The following is a 22,184-nucleotide window of genomic DNA, read 5'->3' on the forward strand; positions in this document are numbered from 1 at the left end:
TGTCCTGAGTTTTTGAATTTAATTTAATTTTCAGTTTCAGAAAATTGTCATTTCTTGTGAAATGAAAGGCCTATTGAGTTAGCCTCAGTGTAAATACGTGCTTCTTGTTTGTGTAAATTTGACGAAGAATAGATGGGAAAGTAGGGGAGAATAGCGAAGGGGTAGAGGACACGTCTGCAGGTCCAATTTTCTGTCGTGACAGCCAGAATGAGGTGAAAAATCCTCCAGGAGGGGAGAGATGCTGGAGGGTAATAAAGAATAGATGTCTCTTCCCGCCGTGCTTTGCAGATCGCCACACAGAGGGACCTGACCTTAGTCGCTCGGGCCTTTCAGTTTGTCCTTCCTTTGTTCCTTCATGTTCTGTTTCTGTCTGTCTTATCTTACTTCTCATTACTCTCCCCTGCCACCATGTCTCAGCAACAGCCTGCCTCGCTTCTCCTTTCCTTCCACCTCTCTGTGTCTCCCCTCCAACGACAACCCTTCAATAAAGAAGTGGGCAGAGAAATCATTTTTAACCAACAAGTCCAGCTCAGATTTCTCTCTCTCTCTCTCTGTCTCTGTTGCGAGTGTGCGGTTCAATATTTCTCTGTTTACATTTAACCATGTCTGCAATCGGAGCTCAGCTTCAATACAGCGGAGGGATACATTACCGCCATAGAGTGAGGAGAAATGGGTCTGCTGTGGCGTCGTGTTTGTTTGCCTACACACCAAATACGAGAAGAGTGACGTCATAAGAGGTTAGGTTTCCTGTCACCTTGTCTGACTCGTGTGTGACTATGCACTGACCCGCGTGGTCCTCTGTGATGCTGTTTATGTGACAGACGTCTCCGTAATGAGGCATGCTGCTGTAGAGCCCAGTTGAAAATGTAGGAACGGGAAAGTCAACAAAGAGAAACAGCAGCAGAAGTGGATGCAGACGCAGCACATTTGAGAGAGACAGAGCCCTGCTGTCTTGCCTCTCACAACCGTTTCCACTGTGGGAGAATAAGACAAAGAGGGAACATCACACCTTTTTCCATTTCTGTTATTTTCGTAGCATGAGGCGAAGCGATACCCTCTCTGGGAGTCGTGCTGGGAGGGGCAGAGCCTCGGATGGATGGATGGTGGCTAACAGTGGCAGCCTGCACTGATTCTTGTCAATGCTTTAAGTATCCCAAACTCACCTTGTGACTGACGGAAGGTATCAGGATGTTTGACAAAGGAAATTAACAAATCACTCAGTGCCTCCTTGGATGTGAAGGTGAACGACTCTTCTAGTATTAATAGTTATTATTTGTGTAAAAAAGAAACAGCTGACAACTGGTATAAACCGGGTATGAGCTGGAAGGTTCACTGACGGCAGCTGACTAGCTATTGGTGAGAACTGTAAAGAGGAAATGTCTGCGCAAGGATAAAAATGAACAAATAAGAAAGTATACTATTTCTTAAAAATCTTGTAACAGATTAGCTTTGTCATCTTCTTGCACTTTGCATTCTTTTAAAATTAACAATTTTACTTTCAGTTAGGGACCGTACAAAAATAAATTGCTACGGGATGTTAGTTTGTCCCTTTTTGCATTCCATATAAGATTTATTACATAAAGAAAGATTGAGTGTTATCTAGCAAGAAGTGCGTCAGCTGGACCTCAACCATTCACTTTCTTCTACATCGGTCTTTCCCAAAGACCGGAGATTTTAGGGTCGTCAAATAAATTTGCAGAATTTCTTCCATAGTCTTTTATTTAAGATTTATATCTGCAGTACAACTCTGAGCCACGTGAGGGAGCCTGAATGTTCGTATTGTTCTGATAATTGTAGCCTACTTATAACATTGAATCTAATATGAAAGGCAAGCGTACATTCTGTTTGTTCTACTGATGAGAGGAAAAAAACAAGAGCCTGTTAACTACGCCGTAATATATTTATTTAATTCATAAAACGTATCTCTTCGACATGGCTGCTTTACCTATTCGAGATAATAGCAGGTGATTTGGAAATGGCGGTAAAAATGGTCAGGAACGTACATTAATGCACAAATTTGATTTATAGACTATTGTGAATTGGGTCGTGATGGTTTGTCATTTTTAAAAAGTGGGTCCCCAGAAAAAAAGTTTGGGAAACACTGCTCTACATCTTAACAGAAAGCAGAACTACAGCGAAGTGAATGTATCATAAAGTAAAATAATATTGTGATGCAAGTTCAGTATTTTATCAGTTATCTACTGGTATATTATTTTGATATATTGAGGGGAAGGATGTTGCATTTTTTTAAAGTCAATGGAGGGTCCAAAGAAAATATAAATAAAACAGAATTTTCATTCAGTCCTTTATTTAAGCAGATTTTCAATTAAGGACTAATGTCATTTGTGAAAGGGCAAGACTACCTTGAATTTTGCTATTACTGCAAAGTATTTTTTTTTTTCTTTATCAGCTTTAAACCCCTCGTAAGGCCACTGCTGTGTGCAAAATCATTCTCTTATTGACTATTCACCACTCACTATTTAGGATTTTCTAATGTGTCAGATGCCAAAATATTTCAACATCACTCAGGTCTTTATCCTCATCCAGCTGTCTTTCTTGTGTCTTTATAATGCAACCACCGTCACATGGTGGTTAGCTCTTTGTTAGTGACCAACAATGCTACACTACTTTTAGTATTGCATTGTGGGATACTTTGTGTGTACTATGTGGTATAAAAAGTCGCACTAGACATGTAGATAAAACTACAGATAGGCAAACATGATGTATGAACAGTGAAAACTTTTAGACACAGCTCAAAAGTTTTCTTTTAACAAAAAGATGATTCCACAGAATCAATAAATTCAAGAGGGATTGTTTCATACTCAATTACTGTAGTAAAAGTCATGATGGTGATTTAATGCAACTAACTGTTACACAAATTCAAATTTAAATTTTGTACTTTGCGTTCAATATACACTAATGTACCTTTTACCTAAGTAATATTCAAGTCAAGTAACACTACTACTACTACTACTACTTGAGAAGGACATTATTGAAGTTTTTCATCACCTGTTTATTAAGGTTTTAAGTCACATTTTATTACTTTCAAGACAGACTTTTCTCTCAGCCCGGCACAAAAACATCGGCACCAACATCTACTGTACGTATCTGAAAAAAATGTTGCATTTAGCTCCTATTTCTGTTCACATCTTTGATGTTTGTGTTTGCTGTACCGAAGCCAAAAACCCTTTGCCCATCGAGCTCTGATAGCAACACATTTAAAAAGTTAATGAGACATTGCATCGACCGGCAGGCATACGGGCTGCAAAACAGATGCAGCGATCTCCACACAGTGAAAACACACATTTGAGACGGGACATGAATTCAGATGAACATAAATGTATTTTCTTTAGTTAAATCTGGCTTTTAACACTCTCATCCAGTTACCAAGGCAACCACATTAGGCAAATCAATGAAGGTAATGTCACAGGAGAGGGAGGGCATACCTCAACTCTCTCACCCCTCCCAAACAATCTGTCTCACTATGTGTGTGTATGTGTGTGTGTGTGTGTGTTAGTGTGTGTCTGGCCCATTCTCTCTCTCTCTCTCTCTCTCTCTCTCTCTCTCTCTCTCTCTCTCGGTTTCTCCCTCTCTCTCTCATTTTCTATGCCATCTCCCACTCATCCTCTCCCCCTCTCTTTATCTGCCGCCTCTCCCTCACTCACTCCCTCTTTTTCCCTCACAACACTCGCTTCCTGACAACCACTGCCAAAGGACTAGCCGGCGCAGCACATCCCAAGTTTCCATTACTCAACGGGGTCCTGGAAGAAGAAAGAGAGAGGAGAGGAAAAGAAACTACTACTGTACCTAACTTTAGCCCAGGTGTTGTGACAGTCTGGAGCTGTGTGTTGCAGCCTGTAGCTCCAGCAGTATGGCCTCCAACAGGGAATAAGAGGGGTTGCCTGGGGCTGGGTTTTGGGTGACAGCTGAGCTGAAGTTGGACAAACTGTTCAGGTTGGGTGCAGTTGGACAGGTGTTGTGTCGCTGGACTCGTCCCGGCCCAACCCGACCTGGCTCGGTGGCGCAGTGCTGGGCGATGACAGACAGTGGTCTCCCAAGATGTTGACCATGGATGGCTTGGAAGTGATGGCCATGCTGGTGGTCATGGGTCTCTTCATCAAAGTCTTGGAGCAGTTTGGGATGTTCGAGCCCGTCGGAGGGGAAGGTAATAGATTTTCTCTGAGATTTGTTGGTTTAATAACGGAACAATAATGGTACATTAAAAGAGTACGGAGTTCACAGATTTACAGTCAAAGTGATGTGGGTGTTACAAGTGTGTTCATGAGCTGATGACTTTCACCTGCAGTGCCCATTCCAGCTGGTCTTGAGTGGGCTGCAGTCGTGTCTGAGGGTTTGGGTTACCGGTGCAACTGTGTGCCATGCAACACACTCTCTCCCTCTCTCACACACACACACGTACACACATACACAGAGTAACTTTAGCTGTGTGTGTGAGGCCTCCCTCAGCCCCTGGGGTGTGTGCTTTTACCCTTTAATCGATAACACTATGGACAGAGTGGGTCTGAGTGCTGCGTAGAGGAACTTGTCTCACTGAGGGAATGTCAGCCTCCCTCTCAGTAACTCATTAGCCTATAGCCTTTAGTAAGGAGCTGTATCAAGAGAGACAATGTGGCTCATTTTCTTTGCTGCAGATCATAAGTCAACAATGTGTTGTGGTTGAATTGGACTAATGTGGTGTGACAAACATCATTCAGTTCAAAAGTGTTTCACTAAATGAATTTCTTCACATTATGTAAAAGAGACAGAAGCCCTCATTGATTTGCGGTAAATTGCGGTCGACCATATACTCAATTAGAAGGTCAATTCACAGATTCTTAATTCTAGTTTAACAAAATGAAACGTTTACTGAATGATACTTGTACAACACTTCAAATAGCGCCTGCCTGTTAATGAACGGTTGACCGAAAAGGTCCTTGTCCCGCTCTGGCTCGCCCCCAGCAGCTGTCACCAAGCACCAAGGCCTTGTTTGGCCTGTCTTATCTGGATGACCCGTGCTTTGTTTGTCCAACCCCTAAGTCCAATCTACTTTACCTTGTTCACACTCGCTTATCTCTTCTCTCTCGGTGACAACAGGGAAGATGGGATTCTTATTTCCATTGTGTTTTTGTTTCTCTGCTCATTGCCCAGAGTGCCCTGTAAACTCTGGGCCTCTGGTAACAGCGGCAGTCTGACAGTGTTTTCTTCTGCTCTTCTACACTCATTTCTATACTCATTTTGAGTCACCATGTAAAGGGCAGACACGCAGTTTAGTCAGTGCATAGATTAAGAATTTGCTCCGGTAGATTCTTGTGGATGCTACGCTATAAGAGACACTCCATCCCTGATGCACCTGCTGGACTGCACCCAGTAGTCAAGGTGTGCCAACTGCTCTGCCATCAACTCAAAAGAGTTCCCCTTGGAAAACTATGTACTATATACTCAAACACACAAACTCTCACAAACAAACACACACACTGGAGGCTCTATTTATGCACAGTCTGAGCGCCAGCCGTCACTATATTTTGACCATACTTTATGGAAAATGGCAGACGTAATAAGTGTGTGTGTGTGTGTTTGTGTGTGGACCAACTCCCCTGTGAGTACTTAAGCTAATGAATTTTCTCTTTAATGGAGGAACTTAGTCTGAGTAATACAGCCGTTCTGCCATCTGCAGAATCACCAGAGGGCCTGTAACCAACGCACACTCCATATAAGGGCATGTGATCTACACTTGATATACACATGCCTCCTTGAGTATGTGTGCTATGTTCATGTGTAAAGCAACTAGGGCTGTCCCAAATACCATTTTTTGGGCTTTGAAGCTTCGGTGAGAAATATCCGAAGGTATTAGAAGGTTCGGGACAGCCCCGCTGACGCACCACTTCACACACATGCACGTCTACACATAACAAACGGTGATATCCGTCTGAGAATATCTAATAATAATTAATGTTGAATATGAATAATGAATATAGGCTTGCCGCGGTAGTCGTTGTTACCGGTGTTACACAGTGGTCGGGTACACACCGATAACATTACTTACCCATCGCCCCCACCGTCGTTTTGCTTTTTTTTACAGAAATAAAAACCATTTAGTTCATTTGCACATATCAGCGCCGTGTTATCATATCAACATTGTCGGACGACGGACACTTCAAACTGAAAGTGAAAGTGTCTGCTCCGTACGGAGTCTCAGCTCAGAGTAGAGGAGTCAGACCAAACAGGATGAGAGAGAGTTGACAGACAAGACGATGGCGGAGGATTTGGTGTCAAAGCGTAAAGCAAAAACGCCATTTGGCAATATTTCAGATTTAAACCCAATGCTATAAGGGAATCATAACGTTAATGAGGTAATCCCCTTGTGGAGGACGGAGCGGGCGTACCGGCTGTGCCTGCTCTGGCTGTGGAAACCTGCGGCCCCGCAGCAAAAGCTCTACCGGAGAGGTCACACGTTAAAGATTAAAGTAAGCACGCTACACATATTGACTGTCATTTTTTTATTTTATTATGTCTGGTGTAATCGGTAACACTGGTCACAAGTTTATTAACAGGTAGGGAAATGTCCTCACCGTCACATCCCTAAATGAATAATGTTGATGGATTATTCCTTATTACATGGGCTATTTGGGGATTATTATTACATACTAATATATATATATATAAAAAAACAAAAAACAAAGCATTTGAATAATGATTTGGAGGTCGATTACCATGGCAACGGTCAAAGCTTTGAAGCATTCGGGTCAGCCCTAATAGCAACTTATATCCCATACAATATACTGGCAATACCGAGATGTAATAAGTCAGTTTTGACCATGTGCCCCTGTGTGAAACTGACACACCTTCATTCATACTCATTTGTCATCTGTCGCCTTTCATATTAATCCTTCGCCAAGTCAGCCCCCCGTAGATTCTTCCATTCTGCTTGACCTTTCGACTTTAATCGTGGAGTCTTGTGTTGGCTGCTGGTGTGGCGGTGTGTCTTTCATTTACTTCTCTCTCAGGATATCGATCTGCTGACGTGAGCTGACTTGACAACAGTTAGTAGTTGGTTACTGGGGGTTAGCCTTTCTCCCTTTACTTTGGTATGACAAAAATAACACACAAGTGGAAATAGTTTGCGTTGGAAGTTGAAAACTCTGTTTTGTGAAGCCGACCTTCCACCAATGGAAGGTCAGTTTTTAGTAAGAGAGAAAAAAAAAGATGAAATATTAATTGTGGTTGAAATGCCCTCTCTTCTTCCTCTTGCCAGACTCCTACTGAGTCATTTTCTGGTGAAACGGAGCGAGACCAGTAAAATAAAGAGACTGTGAGACTCCCATTACTTTAATGAGCTGTGTTGCTGACCTTACGCTGATTAAACACACACACATACACACACATAGCATGCACATACTTGTGTGTTCTCTAGAGAAAGTGACAGAGGACAAGAGCTGGATGTGTGTGAAGATGATGCATACAGTAGATCTGAGGTGCACTCTGGTCTGGAAGTTTACATTGCTCTGATAGATTTACAGCTAATGGCTGGAGTGTGTACCTCTTTAGAAGTTTATGAGGTGGAAATTAAAGAGTTGTATAATGGGATGTTTTGGCAGCGTGCCTAAAGAGTTTCTAACAACACGGTGGTGTCCTGCACATTTCCTCTTGTTCTAAAAACATTCACTGGATAGAATCTGTTGACTTTAACGTACTCAAGACGCAAAATAAATCTCCGCCTGAGCATTTTTATTTTCTCCCACCTGTTCCTGTCACTGAGATTTACTTCTTGCTGTCTCTTGGTGGATATATGTGACTAATTAGGAACTACCTGGAAACTTAACTTTATGTGTTGTAGTGAGCTTTAGTACTCCTGGTCACTCCCTAGCATGAAGGTGTGGCATCTTGCCATTTGCACCACGGCCACTTTCAGCCTTCGATTTTAGAATAAATTGCTGGCACTGGGCCTGTTGCGGTCCTGGATGTCAGGGACATGATCCAGTGCTGCTTCATCACTTCTGAAAGGCCTTTGATACTTTAATGTCTCTCCTTGCCTTCATATCAACTCATACCATAAAGGAAGTGAACCACGTGCCAAACAAGCCTGCAGAATCTGATCTTTACTTTTCATAGTTTTACTTTGCTTCTCCTGTTTGATTAATGAAAGGAATTAGATTTGGTTTTGGTTTTGGGAGAAATCCAGGGATCTGGACTCCAGGATATTGCAAGAGGGCGCATTCATTTAGTTATACATAATATTAAAGATACAGATTCTGTAATTATGCTATTTTACCTTTTTATGTGTCAGTTTCAAAATTCCTTTTCAACCCCTCTTCTTGTAGCTTCTTCATTGTATAGATTAAATATTATTATTGTATATTAGACATACAAATGTAAAACTATTTTACCTGGACTCACCTCTTCTGTGCAACCGTTTGATATCATAAAGACATTGCAGTCATTACTCCACCTGTAAGATGTGCAGAGCATAGACTAATCCAGAAATTATTTATGCTGGCGGCATGGCTCTACGGATGGCACTGTCAGTCTGTCGGGCGTCCATCACTTTGGTCCAGACTCGACCACTAATGGATCGATTGCCATCAATTTTGCTAAATATATTCAAGGTCCCTATAGAGGATGAATTCTAACGACTTTTTGATTCTCCGACTTTCCTCTCGCGGCACCAGCAGGTAACATTACACTTATTCAGTGAAATATCTCAAAATCTACAGAAAGGATCGGCACAAAAAAGGATGAATCCTACTGACATTGGTGATCCCCTGACTTTTCCTGAAGCGCCACCATGAGGTTGACATTTTAGTTTACTACTGTCTGGAATGCTGTGAAATTTGGTAAACATAATCATGTTCCCCTCAGGATGAATTGTAATAACTTTGGTCATAAACCGAAGTAATGGACAAATTGAAATTGTCACCTGTTGATGACAGGAGAAAGGTCCAATACCTGCAAAACTGATGACATTCCCATCAGCCTCAGCTGTACTTTGTGTTTAGTGCTAATTAGCAAATGTTAATGAACATGGTAAACATTCAACCTGCTAAATATCAGCATGTTAGCATTATCATTGTGAGTGTGTTAGCATTGTGATGTTAAAAGTTTGTGCAGTTTGTGAATACTATGCTGTTTAGCGTTACCGGTGTGTAATATAAACTCAGAGCATCTCTGAGAGCAGCACAATATGATGATGGTATAGCACCAGACAATGAGAAATATCTTGAATACAAAATATATAGTCTCGTTCGTAGCTATATTTACGAAAAAGCATTGCACTGGAAATTGATATACAGTATATCCCACAAAATACATTTGTACTGTAGTAATCCACGTAATCGTGAACCATGAAGTATAGAGCAACAAATGCCGTATAAGGAGGAGGTTGGGGTGGACGAGTGGGTCAAAAAACACTGGACTTTCGCCCAGGAGACCGCTGTTTGTACCCCGTGGGAAACCTGAATTCAGCGTTGATTTATTTGTCACATAATTTCCGTACTTAAGTTACGCCACTTCCGGAGTTATTTTAAGCCAAACCATGATCTTTTCCTGAACCTAACTAAGTCGTTTTGTAGCCTAAACCTCGAAAAGTCAATCTGTTCCTTAATCTAACATTTATTTTGAAAAGACTTGAGTGGAAATTGACACGCACGTCACGTTTTGCTCGACATTGGTATGTATGTCTATGATGAACACTATAGTTTCAGCTCCATCGTGGAACAACATCCTCCATCCGTTTGCTGTATATAAAAAGGCTCAGTAAATCATTTTTCTCGCTTAAGAGGTTATTTGGCTATGATCAGCACAGTGTGTGTGTGTGTGTGTGTGTGTGTGTGTGTGTGTGTGTGTGTGTGAGGGAATGAGACAGTATGAGAGAGAGGGATAAGTGAGGGTAAATTGCTTAGCGGTCAGCAGAGGACCCATTTGTGTCCAGGCACACACACACGCACGCACACACACACGCACGCACACACACACACACACACACACACACACACACACACACACACACACACAGAGGCACGTCGATCTACCCTCATTGTAATTGCCCTTCAATAGATGCTAGAAGCTAATGGAGAATGCAGTGTGTGTGTGTCTGTGTGTGTATGTGCAGCCCATTTACAGTCTGTAGGGGTCTGAGGACAATATAGCTGTCAAGTCTGATGATATTCTGGAGTGCCTTGGTACCTGAGTGGTAACAGCGTAAGCCGTGTAACCACAGTTTCCCAGGTTCGATCCCGGCCTTGGGACATTCGTTGCATGTCAGACTGTACCTCTCTCTCTCTCTCTCTCTCTCTCTCTCTCTCTCTCTCTCTCTCTCTCTCTCTCTCTCTCTCTCTCTCTCTCTCTCTCTCTCTCTCTCTCTCTCTCTCTCTCCCCCCAAAATAAAGGCAGGCACATCGCTTCTATCAGTGGTTTGGACAACAAGTATCCTGGTGGTGGCTAACTTTACAAACACTCACTGCGGTGAGTGTGGAGGAGACTGTCCTTGTTGTCCTTGTCTGAGGCTCTTTCTGTCTCTGCCCCCCTCTGATGGATAGCCAGCTAGAAGATGAGAGCCTGGGACACAGGAGGATCAGACGGGATATTTAATACACAACTCTCTCTATCCTCCATCCGCCTTCTCTCTCTCTTCTCTCTCTATTTGTCTCTCTCCCCCCTCTGCTGTCGCTGTCTGTCTTATTCTTTCCTCTGACTCTTCTTCCCCTCATTTGATTATAGCAGTCGTGTGTGTGTGTGTGTGTGTGTGTGAATGAGACACTGTATTTGTATGGCAGGTGCTCTGTGGATAAAAGAACAGCAGTCGTTGACGTTTCCTTGCTCTTCTTCTGACACATGTCTGCAGGAAGATGATAACATTGAGCATAAACTAATGAATTCACACACACACACACGCACACACACACTCACACACTCACACACACACACACACACATGCAGACCCGTCCTTGAAAATATCCCTTGCTAACTTATTTGAGTTTGGAAGATTTGCGTCACCACAGCTTAGCCTCGTGTCTGAAGACCTTTTCCCGTATGCAGCTTAACGCGTAAATGTTCCAGTAGTTTGTAATGTCGCACTTGACTTTCTTTGTAAAATGCTCCAGCAATTTGCAGACACAAGTATTATGAAATATATTCTGCCATAGCTTTAGTGGGATCAAAGTAGCAATATTACTAAGCAAAGCACACAATGGGTTAAAATATTCTTAGGTGTGATGGTTTAAAATCCATTTACAAGTAATAAAAATTCAGTCCCGGAGGACAAGCAGTAGACGAGCCTTTGGAAATGTATAAAATGGTTTCTTGCATTGAAAAGGCTTTTCCAATCACACAGTATGTATGCAGCAGCTTCTTTACAGTCAATCGATTTTTTCGGCTGTTTATTAAGCTATTAGGGATTACCAATAATGCATATTGCATGCATATATAATAGATAATTCACTGTGCATATTACACAGAAACCAGAGGCAATGGCACAACAGTTGATAATGGAATAGGAACATGGGAAAAACTGAACAAACTAACAAAAGGAAAACTTGAACGTTAAAGCTTCAGTTGGCAGTATATATTTCTGGCATCATTGGGCAAAAATTCCATAAAAACCTTTCAATTTCATTGTAATTCAAGTGTTCTGAGAGAAAACTAGACTCCTGCACCTCCTCATAGCTCTGTTTTCAGGCTTTAGAAAATCTATTTTTAATCACAGGTCATTTCATTAAGAGAGCGTTCCTATTGGCTGTGCTCCGGTCATGTGACCAGAACTTGGCGTTTCTTTCACCAGATTTCACAATGGCGGCAGCGTCACATACTTTCTCATTTAACAGCTAAACCGTGCGCTACAAGATGATTCTGAAAACATTTGAGGTGAGAAATAGGCATTAACGTAACATAATATTGATTCATATTTGATCAGCGCTGCCTAGTTTGACCGTTTGATCGGAGTTCGCGAGTGATTGACTGCTCTCATAGACGGCAGCTGGACAGCAGACCTCAGATCAGCTCTTACTGCTTGTTTTCCTCCGGTATGTGAACTCCTGCAGATGCCGTTAGGAGCACCGGAGGACACAGAGGCACATGATTTTTGTCAGGTTACCTGTTTCATGTACTACTGTCACTATGCAGCGACCTTTTTATAGAAATAACTTTTTTTTAATCATATTTGCTTCAATCTCGCCTACTTCAGCTTTAACACACTTTAGGAATTATATGCTATGGACATAATATAAGACAGTAATGCTTTTTAGAGAAAATCTTATCTGAGTCAAAGTATGAGCTTGTCATATTTAAGAACCATTATTACTTCAAGAAAAATGTGCAAAATGTCTTTGCATATAGGTTTATATACCAGCCTCAAGGAAAGTTCCCCGTAAGAGACTATCTATTGGCACTTTTAATAGAACTTTGACAAAAATAAATACATTTTCTTCCATATGTTACAGTTGTTGGTCTTCACCACCATGTCTGCTTTTTTCCCCTTTTGCTTTAAATGCAATGTTTGTTTTGCAGTTGCGAGGTTTGGGGATGAGTGTATCCTTGTTTATTAATTACTTAGGGAGATCATGGTTGCTATGCTGTTCCTACATTCAGCTCTGCTGTTCACACAAAGGCACTTGACCTATTGATACAAAAATAAGGATGCTCTAAAGTTCTTAAGCGCCAGTGGTCAAAAGGTAACATGTGTGCACCATACACTGTATATAACAAGTGGACGTAGTCACCGTGACGTCAGCCATTGGTTTGTGAACTGCTGTTTGGAAGTCTTGAGTTTGCCAGCATTTTTTTGCAACCAGAAGTGGCACGAGAGGGTGGAGCTAAGTACAACCGAACGCTGAATAAGACATTTTTAGGTGACCAAAAAGGTTAGAATTAACTTACACAAACTGAAAACACACTGTGAAAGTGTTAAAGACCGGACGACGCCGTGGTAGCGACCTGTCAATCACAAGGTAGCCACGCCCTAACGCATCCCCTGCTTTATGGCCTATTTGACTCTAAATGGGACCATAATTCACTAAATGAACATCATGCTGTATTGAAGAAGACTTGAAACTAGCGATTGAGACCATAAACTCATGTTTACAATGTTTACTGAGGTAATAAATCAAGTGAGAAGTAGGATCATTTTCTCATAGACTTCTATACAATCAGACTTCTTTTTGCAACCAGAGGAGTCGCCCCCTGCTGGCTATTAGAAAGAATACAAGTTTAAGGCTCTTCGGCATTGGCTTCACTTTTCAGACCGTGGTGTGCACAGTGTGACTGTGAAGACCAATAGATACGTAACAAGTAGGCACAAGCAAACCGTTGTGGTTTTGTTATGTGTGACATTAATTGAATAATAACTAAACTTCCCAGTTCCCAGTCACCTCACTCAAAGAGATGAATGAAAATGTGAGAAAAGTACAGTCGTGCTTCGTGGGCTTGCTAACGCTCTCTCTCACACACATATAGAATTAACCAGGGCACATAATCGTTGCAGCAGGATTCACCAGGATAAAACATTTATGTTGGGCAGACAGTGGCCATTATTCACCCTGTTTTACAACAACATGGGAAGGCCGCAGGCTGCTGTCAGTCTGCAATTGATTTAACTGCCAATTTGATCTTCATTCATGGCTGGATCCCAGTAAACGTTTAGATAACTATTCTGTCGGCTGCTGCCAGCTGAGTTTTACTCTTAGTTCACTGTGTTTTTGTTCCAACACAGCTTTTACTTGTTTTGGCTGGAAATGGGGTTAGTTTGCCCGGTCGCTGTGACGGTAATTTCCTTTGAAGATTTGTTGTGGTGGTCTTTTTAGAAACAAAGCTGAAACCAAACCTTCAGAGAGCTGAGAGTCAAACCCTTTTAGCTGCTACAAAGTTGTTTTTTTTCCTGTAGTATCGACCCGTTCAGGATGTTTACCTGATTTGGCTCCTGGCAGGAAACAGCAGAGCAGAGTGTTTATGATTTGATGTGAATAAGTTTAGAGCATTGTTGTGAGTGATGCAAACCCAATTTAGATCGACTGCTTTACACCACTCAGAAACACAGCATGCATTTTTTAAAGCATGAATTCAGCCAGAAAAGAAGCTTCAGAAGTACAACAACTTAACAGCTGTTTGATCTGCTTTAGTTTTGATCTGACACATTGTCCTAACAGCAAACTCGAGTGTTACTATCCCTTTCAATATTGTGTGGATGTGTGCATGTTAGAAATTGTTAATGGCTTGTGATCTTTCATTACCCTCCCACTGTTTGTCTGGTCTCTGGAGCAGAATGTAAATGAACGACGATAACAGAGAGAGACAGAATAGCTAGAGGTTGAATACAGGGTTGACAACCAGATGTGTTACCTTGCACTGCCCTCTTCAGGTCTAAATGTTAATTGCTGCAACATGTGTTTGGGGAGGTCAGAGGTTTTCAGACTTGAGTTTCAGCAACAACAAAAAAAAAATGTTGTGTCGACAACTACTTGCAGGGGAAATTTTATAAATGTGTCTAATCCAATTGCTGATAAAAAGACATCAAGATCATTATGTTTGACTTATCTTCAGTAATAAAAGTCCACAAAAATGTTTAATCAGGTTTATAAATAGTAGTAAATCCTTGATTATGTTGCAACGCTTCACACGTTCACCCCTTCAAATATTCACATTTACCACCTGCATTTGTTTTCTCTCCATCAACTGTCACATAAACTTGTATCCAAACAAACAAAACACATGACCACACAGAACAACTACAATATACACCTGAAAAACCAAATGTCTAAATTTATACTATTCTTCTCATTCTCAGTATTGATGCTGTTCATGTACACAGAAATAATCCGTTATATCTCGTTTCCTCTAAAGAGAAAACCTCTCTCTGATCCCTCTGTTTCTCCTGATTGTGTTCAGTTTCTAAAGAAAAAAAGTGTTCATTAGCAGCCCTCTGTAGTTTATGCTGAAAGGACTTGGTCTCGGTAGAATGAATCTGTTTTTGTCCCACATTGCCGTATTAAAAATATCCTAAAAAAGCTAATGATCTATGCAAATTGATCTCTTCTTTCACTTATCTAATTGGAAACACACTAGCCAATTTTGAGCACCATTTGTCATTGACCTCCTCAGTGTCTCCTTTCGCTGCACGCATTCACACACACACACACACACACACACACACACACACACACACACACACACACACACACACACAGAGAGAAAGAGACTCCCCCCTCTTTCGCTCTTAGACATTTTAATCAGTTTTGAGAGGAATAATTGCCCAGGTAGACGTCTAAATATGGAGGTATTTCAATTACTCTGTGTGTCTGGCTTCAGGCAAAATATGCCTCACAGAGACTAATCAACTTAGACTGATTAACCTAACGTTTTATTACAGTCTTAGTATGTGTGTGTGTGTGTGTGTGTGTGTGTGTGTGAGGTTGTCAACATCTACCGTAGATTAGCATTCAGGCAAGCGCACGTCCATCATTATATTAAGACCAAAACATCTCTTGGGATGAATTACAGGTGTTGCTTCCTCATGCACACCGGCCGTGAACTGTTTGTTCTAAAATAAGCTCCTGTGGTTCATCTATGATTTTTCACCCTGGAGGAACCTCTGTACCCTTATAAGACATTTTGAGGTGACGAGTAGAGGTCAAGCGAGAAGAAGAAGAAACGCCTGAGGAACTTTTCTGGAAGCTGTTTAGTACGCTCACCACTGGCCTGCTAATTATATCACACACTCTCCCTTTCAAAGCATATGGAGCAACACTTTGGCTCAGTGGGACACAGCTATACTCCGAAGAGCTCGTGTCTGATTAGCATTGAAGTGACAGCTGTCATGTGAAGCGCTTGATGTCTGTGCATGTTTGCAGTTATGGATGTGTTTCACTTTTGTATCTAGAGGAGCTTCCCAGTGTTACAGATTTGGGGATTAGTAATTGAAAAGACACGTAGATGCTGAATTTGGTTGAGTTTTATTCATGCAGCATGGCCCCGGTAATGTCGATCTGTCGGTCTGTCTGTCGGTCGTTGGCTACTGGACAGATTGCCATGAAATATTGTAGATATTCATGATCCCCAGAGAATGTAACCTGATGTTTTGAGTGAAATGTCTCCACAGTTATTGGATGGATTACCATGAAATTCTGTGTTCCCGATGGTCAGGATGAACTCTAAACACTTTGGTGATCCTTTGACTTGTCATCTAGTGCCATCATTGGGTCAAAATTTCAATTTGTAAAGACCTGCAGAACTAATGATATTCACATCAGCCTCAGCTGCACTTTGTGTTATATTGCTAATTAGCGAAAGTCAGCATGCTAACAGGCTAAACTAGGATGGTGAACATGGTCGACATAATATGCACATGGGAAAAGTGTTCCTTCAGGGCTTTCTGCCAGAAATGGTTTATAATAACCCTAACCATGACCTTTTCCTAAACCTAACCAAGTAGGTTTGTTGCCTAAACCTAAGGAGATTTCTGACAGAAAGGGCTTTCTGGCAGAAAACCCTGAAGGCAAACTTCTCATCATGTCTGGAAGGTAACCCCCAAGTTGCGAAAACTCTCGCAAGATTCGCTGCCCAACGACCTGTCCGAACCTTAACCATTCAACATCAATGACTAACCCTAACTATTCGGCGAGACTTTTGCAACTTGGTGGTTACCTTCTAGACACAACCCAAATTTCTCCCATGTGCCTTATTAGCAAGCCCCACAGGAAGAGCGCCGGGCTGTGAAGCAAATTTTCGTAGTGGCCAAACGGTTCCCATAGACTTACATTGGGAAAGAGACGTCTGTAACTCAGCAGATATTTTTTTTGAGGTGAATCAACTCCCCAGTATGAACACTTGAATAGCCTTTATTTAAATCATTAGGTCCTAAAAGTTGTAAAATGCACTAATAGGCGAATCCAGAGTTATTTCCCTTCCTCCGTTCATTTGAATGAGACAGTTTGAAATAGCTCCTAAATATATGCTGATATAAAGGCAGTCAAATGCTGTTGAAACAATGGCTAGGCTACATGTAATGTAGACACTCACTCTCCGACTGTGGTTTCACAGTAACCTAGACGTCTAGACGTCGTTTGACCTGCAAGTCACCAGATCAATACACGCAGGGTAACAACAGTGCAGCGGTGAAGTCAGCTAAAATGTATGTTGCCATTATTAGAAGCAACCACAACAACAGTAACAAGGGCAAAGGTCAGCGCCTTACAATATTCCTGGAATCACTGAGCCGTCATGTCTGAGTTAAAGTTAAAGGGGAGGATTTTTTTTTTGTTTATGAGAAATATATTGGTCTTCCATTTCTGTCTCGGTATATGACAGATATCCTAACACTTTATGTGAGAGATAATGACAGATAGGCGCGGCCAGCCTTAATCTCTCACACTTTCATCCTTGATTTGACTCTCAGACTGCGTTTGAGAATTTACTGGCCTGAATATGTCATTGTATTTAGGAATTTATGAAGCCTGCTTGATTAATCGTACCCCTAAATGCATGCAAAATATAGGTGCTTCATGTAGATTATGACTCTGTGTAGCAGTTGTGAATAATTCAAATTTAATGATCAATTATGTTCTCTTTAGTCATCTCATTTTATGTGATCATTAAGAGCCTTTTGTAATAATGTCTGATCCTTCAGTGCCATTAGAAGCCCTGAGGTCTCCCTTATTGTACTTGAATCACTCAGCTGCCATCGTTGACTCTCTCACATTAAATGACAGTGATTGATGGTTGCACACTTTGATCGTCCATGAACCCAGTTTTCAGGCTTTGAACATGAACTCAAAATCATAGCTTGTTGTCATTTTGTTTACCAAAGAGCACAAGTCTGCCTCTGATTGAGTGTTGTGTTGTTCAGTCTCACAAGGCTGGTGCTCCCAGAGGTTCGGCAGCGATAGATACTGTAGCTCTAGGTCTCATTTTGACTCTGGGAATCATTAATCACACGGCAGACAGATCAGGCCCTCCGTAAACCTCCATCTCCTGGTTTCTTTCTGTCTAGCGTTGAGGCGACCTGCTCACAGGCAGATAGACGCATGCACGTATATACAATATAAAGACAAAATTAGGCTTTTAAAGCGCTAGGGACTAAATATTCCCCCGTCTCCCCTCTCAGTTTCCTGCAGGGCCCTCACTTTCAGTTTTGATAACAGGGGTGGTTATTGAACATGGAGTGGAGGATGAAAGTGATGGAGCACTTTGAAGCCAAAGGGTGCCACTTTCCACTTTAGTTGAAGTCTAGCCATTTTTTCTTTAGGGATGCACTGATCTAGCTCTTTCTCTCCAAACACAGAGAGTCCAGAGACCGTTCTCACAAGAACAAAAGCATCAGTCATTTCAGCAAATGCCCCCAAACAACATATATTTATCTTTGAGTGACAAAGTCCTCCAGCACCTGTGTTAGTCTTGGCTCCTGTCTGTTGGGAGAAAAGGAGGAAGTTGTATGATGTTTTTTATAGAGCCACGGTCCGCAGAGGGAGGAGGTGAGGGTGGTTGGATGCAGACTGTGACTCGCGAGACCATTCTTCTCTTCCCATTTTCTACTGAAAGTCAACGTTGGTTTCTTTTAACCATGTCTACGAACCTAACCTTTACCAAGTAGTTACTGTATTTGAACCCATGATCTTTCCCTAACCAATTCATTTTTGTACCTAAATATAACCAAACATCAACCATAGCGGTGTCAGATCAGAAAACATTTTTTAATTTATTTTTTTTAAATTTTTTAATTCTTGGAGTCCTGTGATAGGCTGGCGACCTGTCCAGGGTGTACCCCGCCTTCGCCCAATGTCAGCTGGAATCGGCTCCAGCCCCCCTCGCGACCCTGAATAGGATAAGCGGTTACAGATAATGGATAGATGGATGGATGTAATTCTTGGGGAGGGCACAGACACATGATGTGGTGCTGCTGTTAGAGCTGTCAAATAAGAAAACACTTATGTTGTTCTGGAGGGGAGTTACAAACATATATCTATTCTATCTATTTTCCTTGTTAATATGGTGGACTCTTTTGCGATACCTCAACTCAGGGTATCTGCCAGTACTGAGTACCGATCTGATACCAGTGTTCAAATTTAAATTCTGTCTACATCAGTGCACAGAACTCATTAGAATAATTTTCGTCTGACGATGATTTAGCTTTTTATTGGTTTAAAATTAGCTTGTAAACTGGCAACTTGTGAAACAATCCGAACGTACACGTCAATTCCAGTCTTGCATCTCAAGTTGGTAATCAGACTGTAAACAATGAGCAGCGCATGGAAGAGGATGTCTTGGCCCGGATATCCGCTGGCTACACCAGAACCCCAGAAATATAGCCCCTTGCTCCCAGAGGCTTATCTGTCGTCAGACCGGAAGCCGAAGGGTTCCAAGATTGATGACTGACTGAAACTGAAACTGTCAATGGAACCACTGTTTTTTATATAATGAAATTGACAAAGACACTGTATTTAATGTGGGTCGTTCACATTTGGCCAATACTTGATCAAAGTAGTAAGGCTGGGATTAGGGTCAACCCGGCGTATCACATCAGTACATCCCGACTCCTGTTTAGAATGATCCTTTCCTTCATGAAATCCCACCTGAACATTATTTTTCAGAGGGTTCAAAAGGCTTTATCCTGTCTTATTTACTGTAATGCCATCTGTGTTTCCTGCTGCACTTTGTTGAAAGGTTAAAAGTAGGGCTGTCAATTGATTCAAATATTTAATTGTGATTAATCGCATGATTGTCCATAGTTAATCACGATTAATCGCACATTTTTTATCTATTCAAAATGTACCTTAAAGGGAGATTTGTCAAGTATTTAATACTCTTATCAACATGGGAGTGGGCAAATGTGCTTGCTTTATGCAAATGTATGTATATATTTATTATTGTAAATCAATTAACAACACAAACAATGACAGATATTGTCCAGAAACCCTCACAGGTACTGCATTTAGCATAAAGAATATGCTCAAATCATAACATGGCAAACTCAAGCCCAACAGGCAGCAACAGCTGTCAGTGTGTCAGTGTGCTGACTTGACTATGACTTGCCCCAAACTGCATGTGATTATCATAAAGTGGGCATGTCTGTAAAGGGGAGACTCGTGGGTACCCATAGAACCCATTTTCATTCACATGTCTTAAGGTCAGAGGTCAAGGGACCCCTTTGAAAATGGCCATGGCAGTTTTTCGTCGCCAAAAATTGAGTGTAAGGTCGGAGCGTTATTTAACCTCCTTCGCCACAAGCTAGTATGACATAGTTAATACCGATGAATTCCTTAGGTTTTTCTAGTTTCATATGATGCCAGTAGCTTCACTCTAGCTTTAAAACTCGCAAGTTGTGTTAATGCGCTAAAGAAATTAAAGGCGTTATCGCGTTAACTTTGACAGCCATAGTTAAAAGGCTTAAGTCAGTCATACACATGACTCCCCCAGGTATGTTAAATTGATATGGGAAGAATGCATCATCACGATTCCACTCTTTTACATCCTCTTTTTTTTAGTGTTTCTGTTCCGGTTCTTCAGAGATTGTGTCTGTCAGTGGTAGGATGTCAGGGTGCCAGATGTGACATCAATATATCCCATCCCAACTGAAATATCCCCCACTGCGCTGGATTGCATATACAATACATGTTATAGCCAGATTTCACCTCCAGGCTGTGTGTTTGTGTGTGCACGTGTGTCGACTTTACACTCAGGGGAGATTGCCACATCTGTGAGTTTGTCCACAGTAACCACTGGGTCACGTGCTTCGCCTCTCTGTCATCACAGTCTCCCTCCTGTTAGTCGTCTTCTTCTCCTAATTTTGTCCTTCATTTTGCGTCTGCTACCTCTGTTTGATTCATCTGGATTTGGATTGGGTCCTTGCTGTATCCCCATGGTTGCTGTTATTTTCCTCCTCTCCACCTTGCCCCTCCTTTCCCCCCCTTTCTCTCTACCCATCTCATCTCCCAATTCATTCTTCTCATCTGTCTTTTGTATACCCCCCTCCTCTGTTTCCCCTCTTAACCTACAAGTAGTACTCCTCCATCCTTTCCCCCTCCCTCATTTTCTCCTCTCCCTCCCCTTCACTCAGTCCCATCACTGACCCAATTAAACATGGGGAGGGACGCAGCAGGAGGAGAGTGACGGAGGTAAGGCGAGAAAGAGAGGGAGAGAGGGAGGACGGGCAGAGAGTGGAGAGAGTTTGAGAGTCGGTGGCTGGGAAAAGCAGAGAGAGTCAGAAAACAATTGCCGCCAACCTGCCAGGACACTCGCGGTGAATCGTCCGAACTTCACCTGGAACTTAAACAACCTTTGACAGCCTCGAAGGCGGCGGGGGTGGAGCAGCGAGCCGACAGTCCTGATGCCACGCACTTACCGTTCTCGATGAAGAAACGAGGAGAATAACAATCTACCTTCAGTGAAGAAAGCGGGCGGGGAGCCGTGCGGCGTTAGGATGGAGGAGGAATACCGGCATATAGAGGGAGACTGACGGGGGAGACTGAGAGGAGAGACTGGAGAGACGAAGACGGTGCATTCCTGGTTGGAGCTGCGGGGGGGAAAGTGGTTGCCCCGGGGCAAGAGAAAGATTTTTCTTGACAGAAACAGAGAGAAAGAGAGGAAGGGGGAAAGGATGCATCTGTTCTTCCAAGACAAGTGGGAAGTGGAGGGGCTGCAGACTGTGGGCATCCTCCTGGTGGTCTGCAGCTCCCTCAAACTGATGCACTTTCTGGGTCTTATCGACCTCACCAGCACAGCAGGTAAGGGAAACGCTAAGCGAGCGGCAGAGAGGCGGCAGAGAGAGAAATCAAAATGATGAATTTGGTGAGGGGACGTGAGGAGGAAAAACGCTCAGCTGGAGAGGGGGGCGTCTACATCTGTGTTTGTGTGTTTCTGAAGTGTTTGTTAGGATGAAACACAACAAAGTAGTTTGGCCTAATTTCTTCACTAAATAGCTGTCATGTTTGTCACACCCATTTATGGTCCTCTGTAGTGTGTGATCGTGCTTGTGTGTGCGTGTATGGCTTTGTCTGAGACTGAAATACTAAAGTGAATATAGTGTATCCATACCTTTCTAACTCACATGGAAGGGCAGAATATTAAAACGGATCATTTTGCTGCATTTATGACACAAAAACGATTCAAAACTTCTGAAAAAAATACATTTCATTGAAACAATTATGTCCAAAACGCATCTAAATATAGGCCCATCCATATTCTGTCTGTAGGTTTTTTTTTTTTAA

General features: G+C 42.1%; 1 protein-coding gene across 15 annotated transcripts in view; it reads left to right on the top strand.

Moving 5' to 3' along the window:
• Positions 1–22,184, top strand: part of LOC141773759 (A-type potassium channel modulatory protein KCNIP2) — a 197,158-nt gene that overhangs the window by 162,288 nt on the left and 12,686 nt on the right. For 7 of the 15 annotated variants that reach the window (XM_074645773.1, XM_074645774.1, XM_074645777.1 and 4 more), the window contains one exon: positions 10,383–10,458. The exons of 7 other annotated variants lie outside the window; for them this stretch is intronic. In XM_074645773.1, the coding sequence (XP_074501874.1) occupies positions 10,383–10,458 (76 nt within the window). Of the gene's footprint in view, positions 1–3,918; positions 4,166–10,382; positions 10,459–22,184 lie in introns of those variants that run through there. One more of the 15 variants, XM_074645785.1, reaches the window with a different exon arrangement.

The sequence above is a fragment of the Sebastes fasciatus genome, chromosome 9 (assembly GCF_043250625.1).
Source record: "Sebastes fasciatus isolate fSebFas1 chromosome 9, fSebFas1.pri, whole genome shotgun sequence".
NCBI classification, from domain to species: Eukaryota; Metazoa; Chordata; class Actinopteri; order Perciformes; family Sebastidae; genus Sebastes; species Sebastes fasciatus.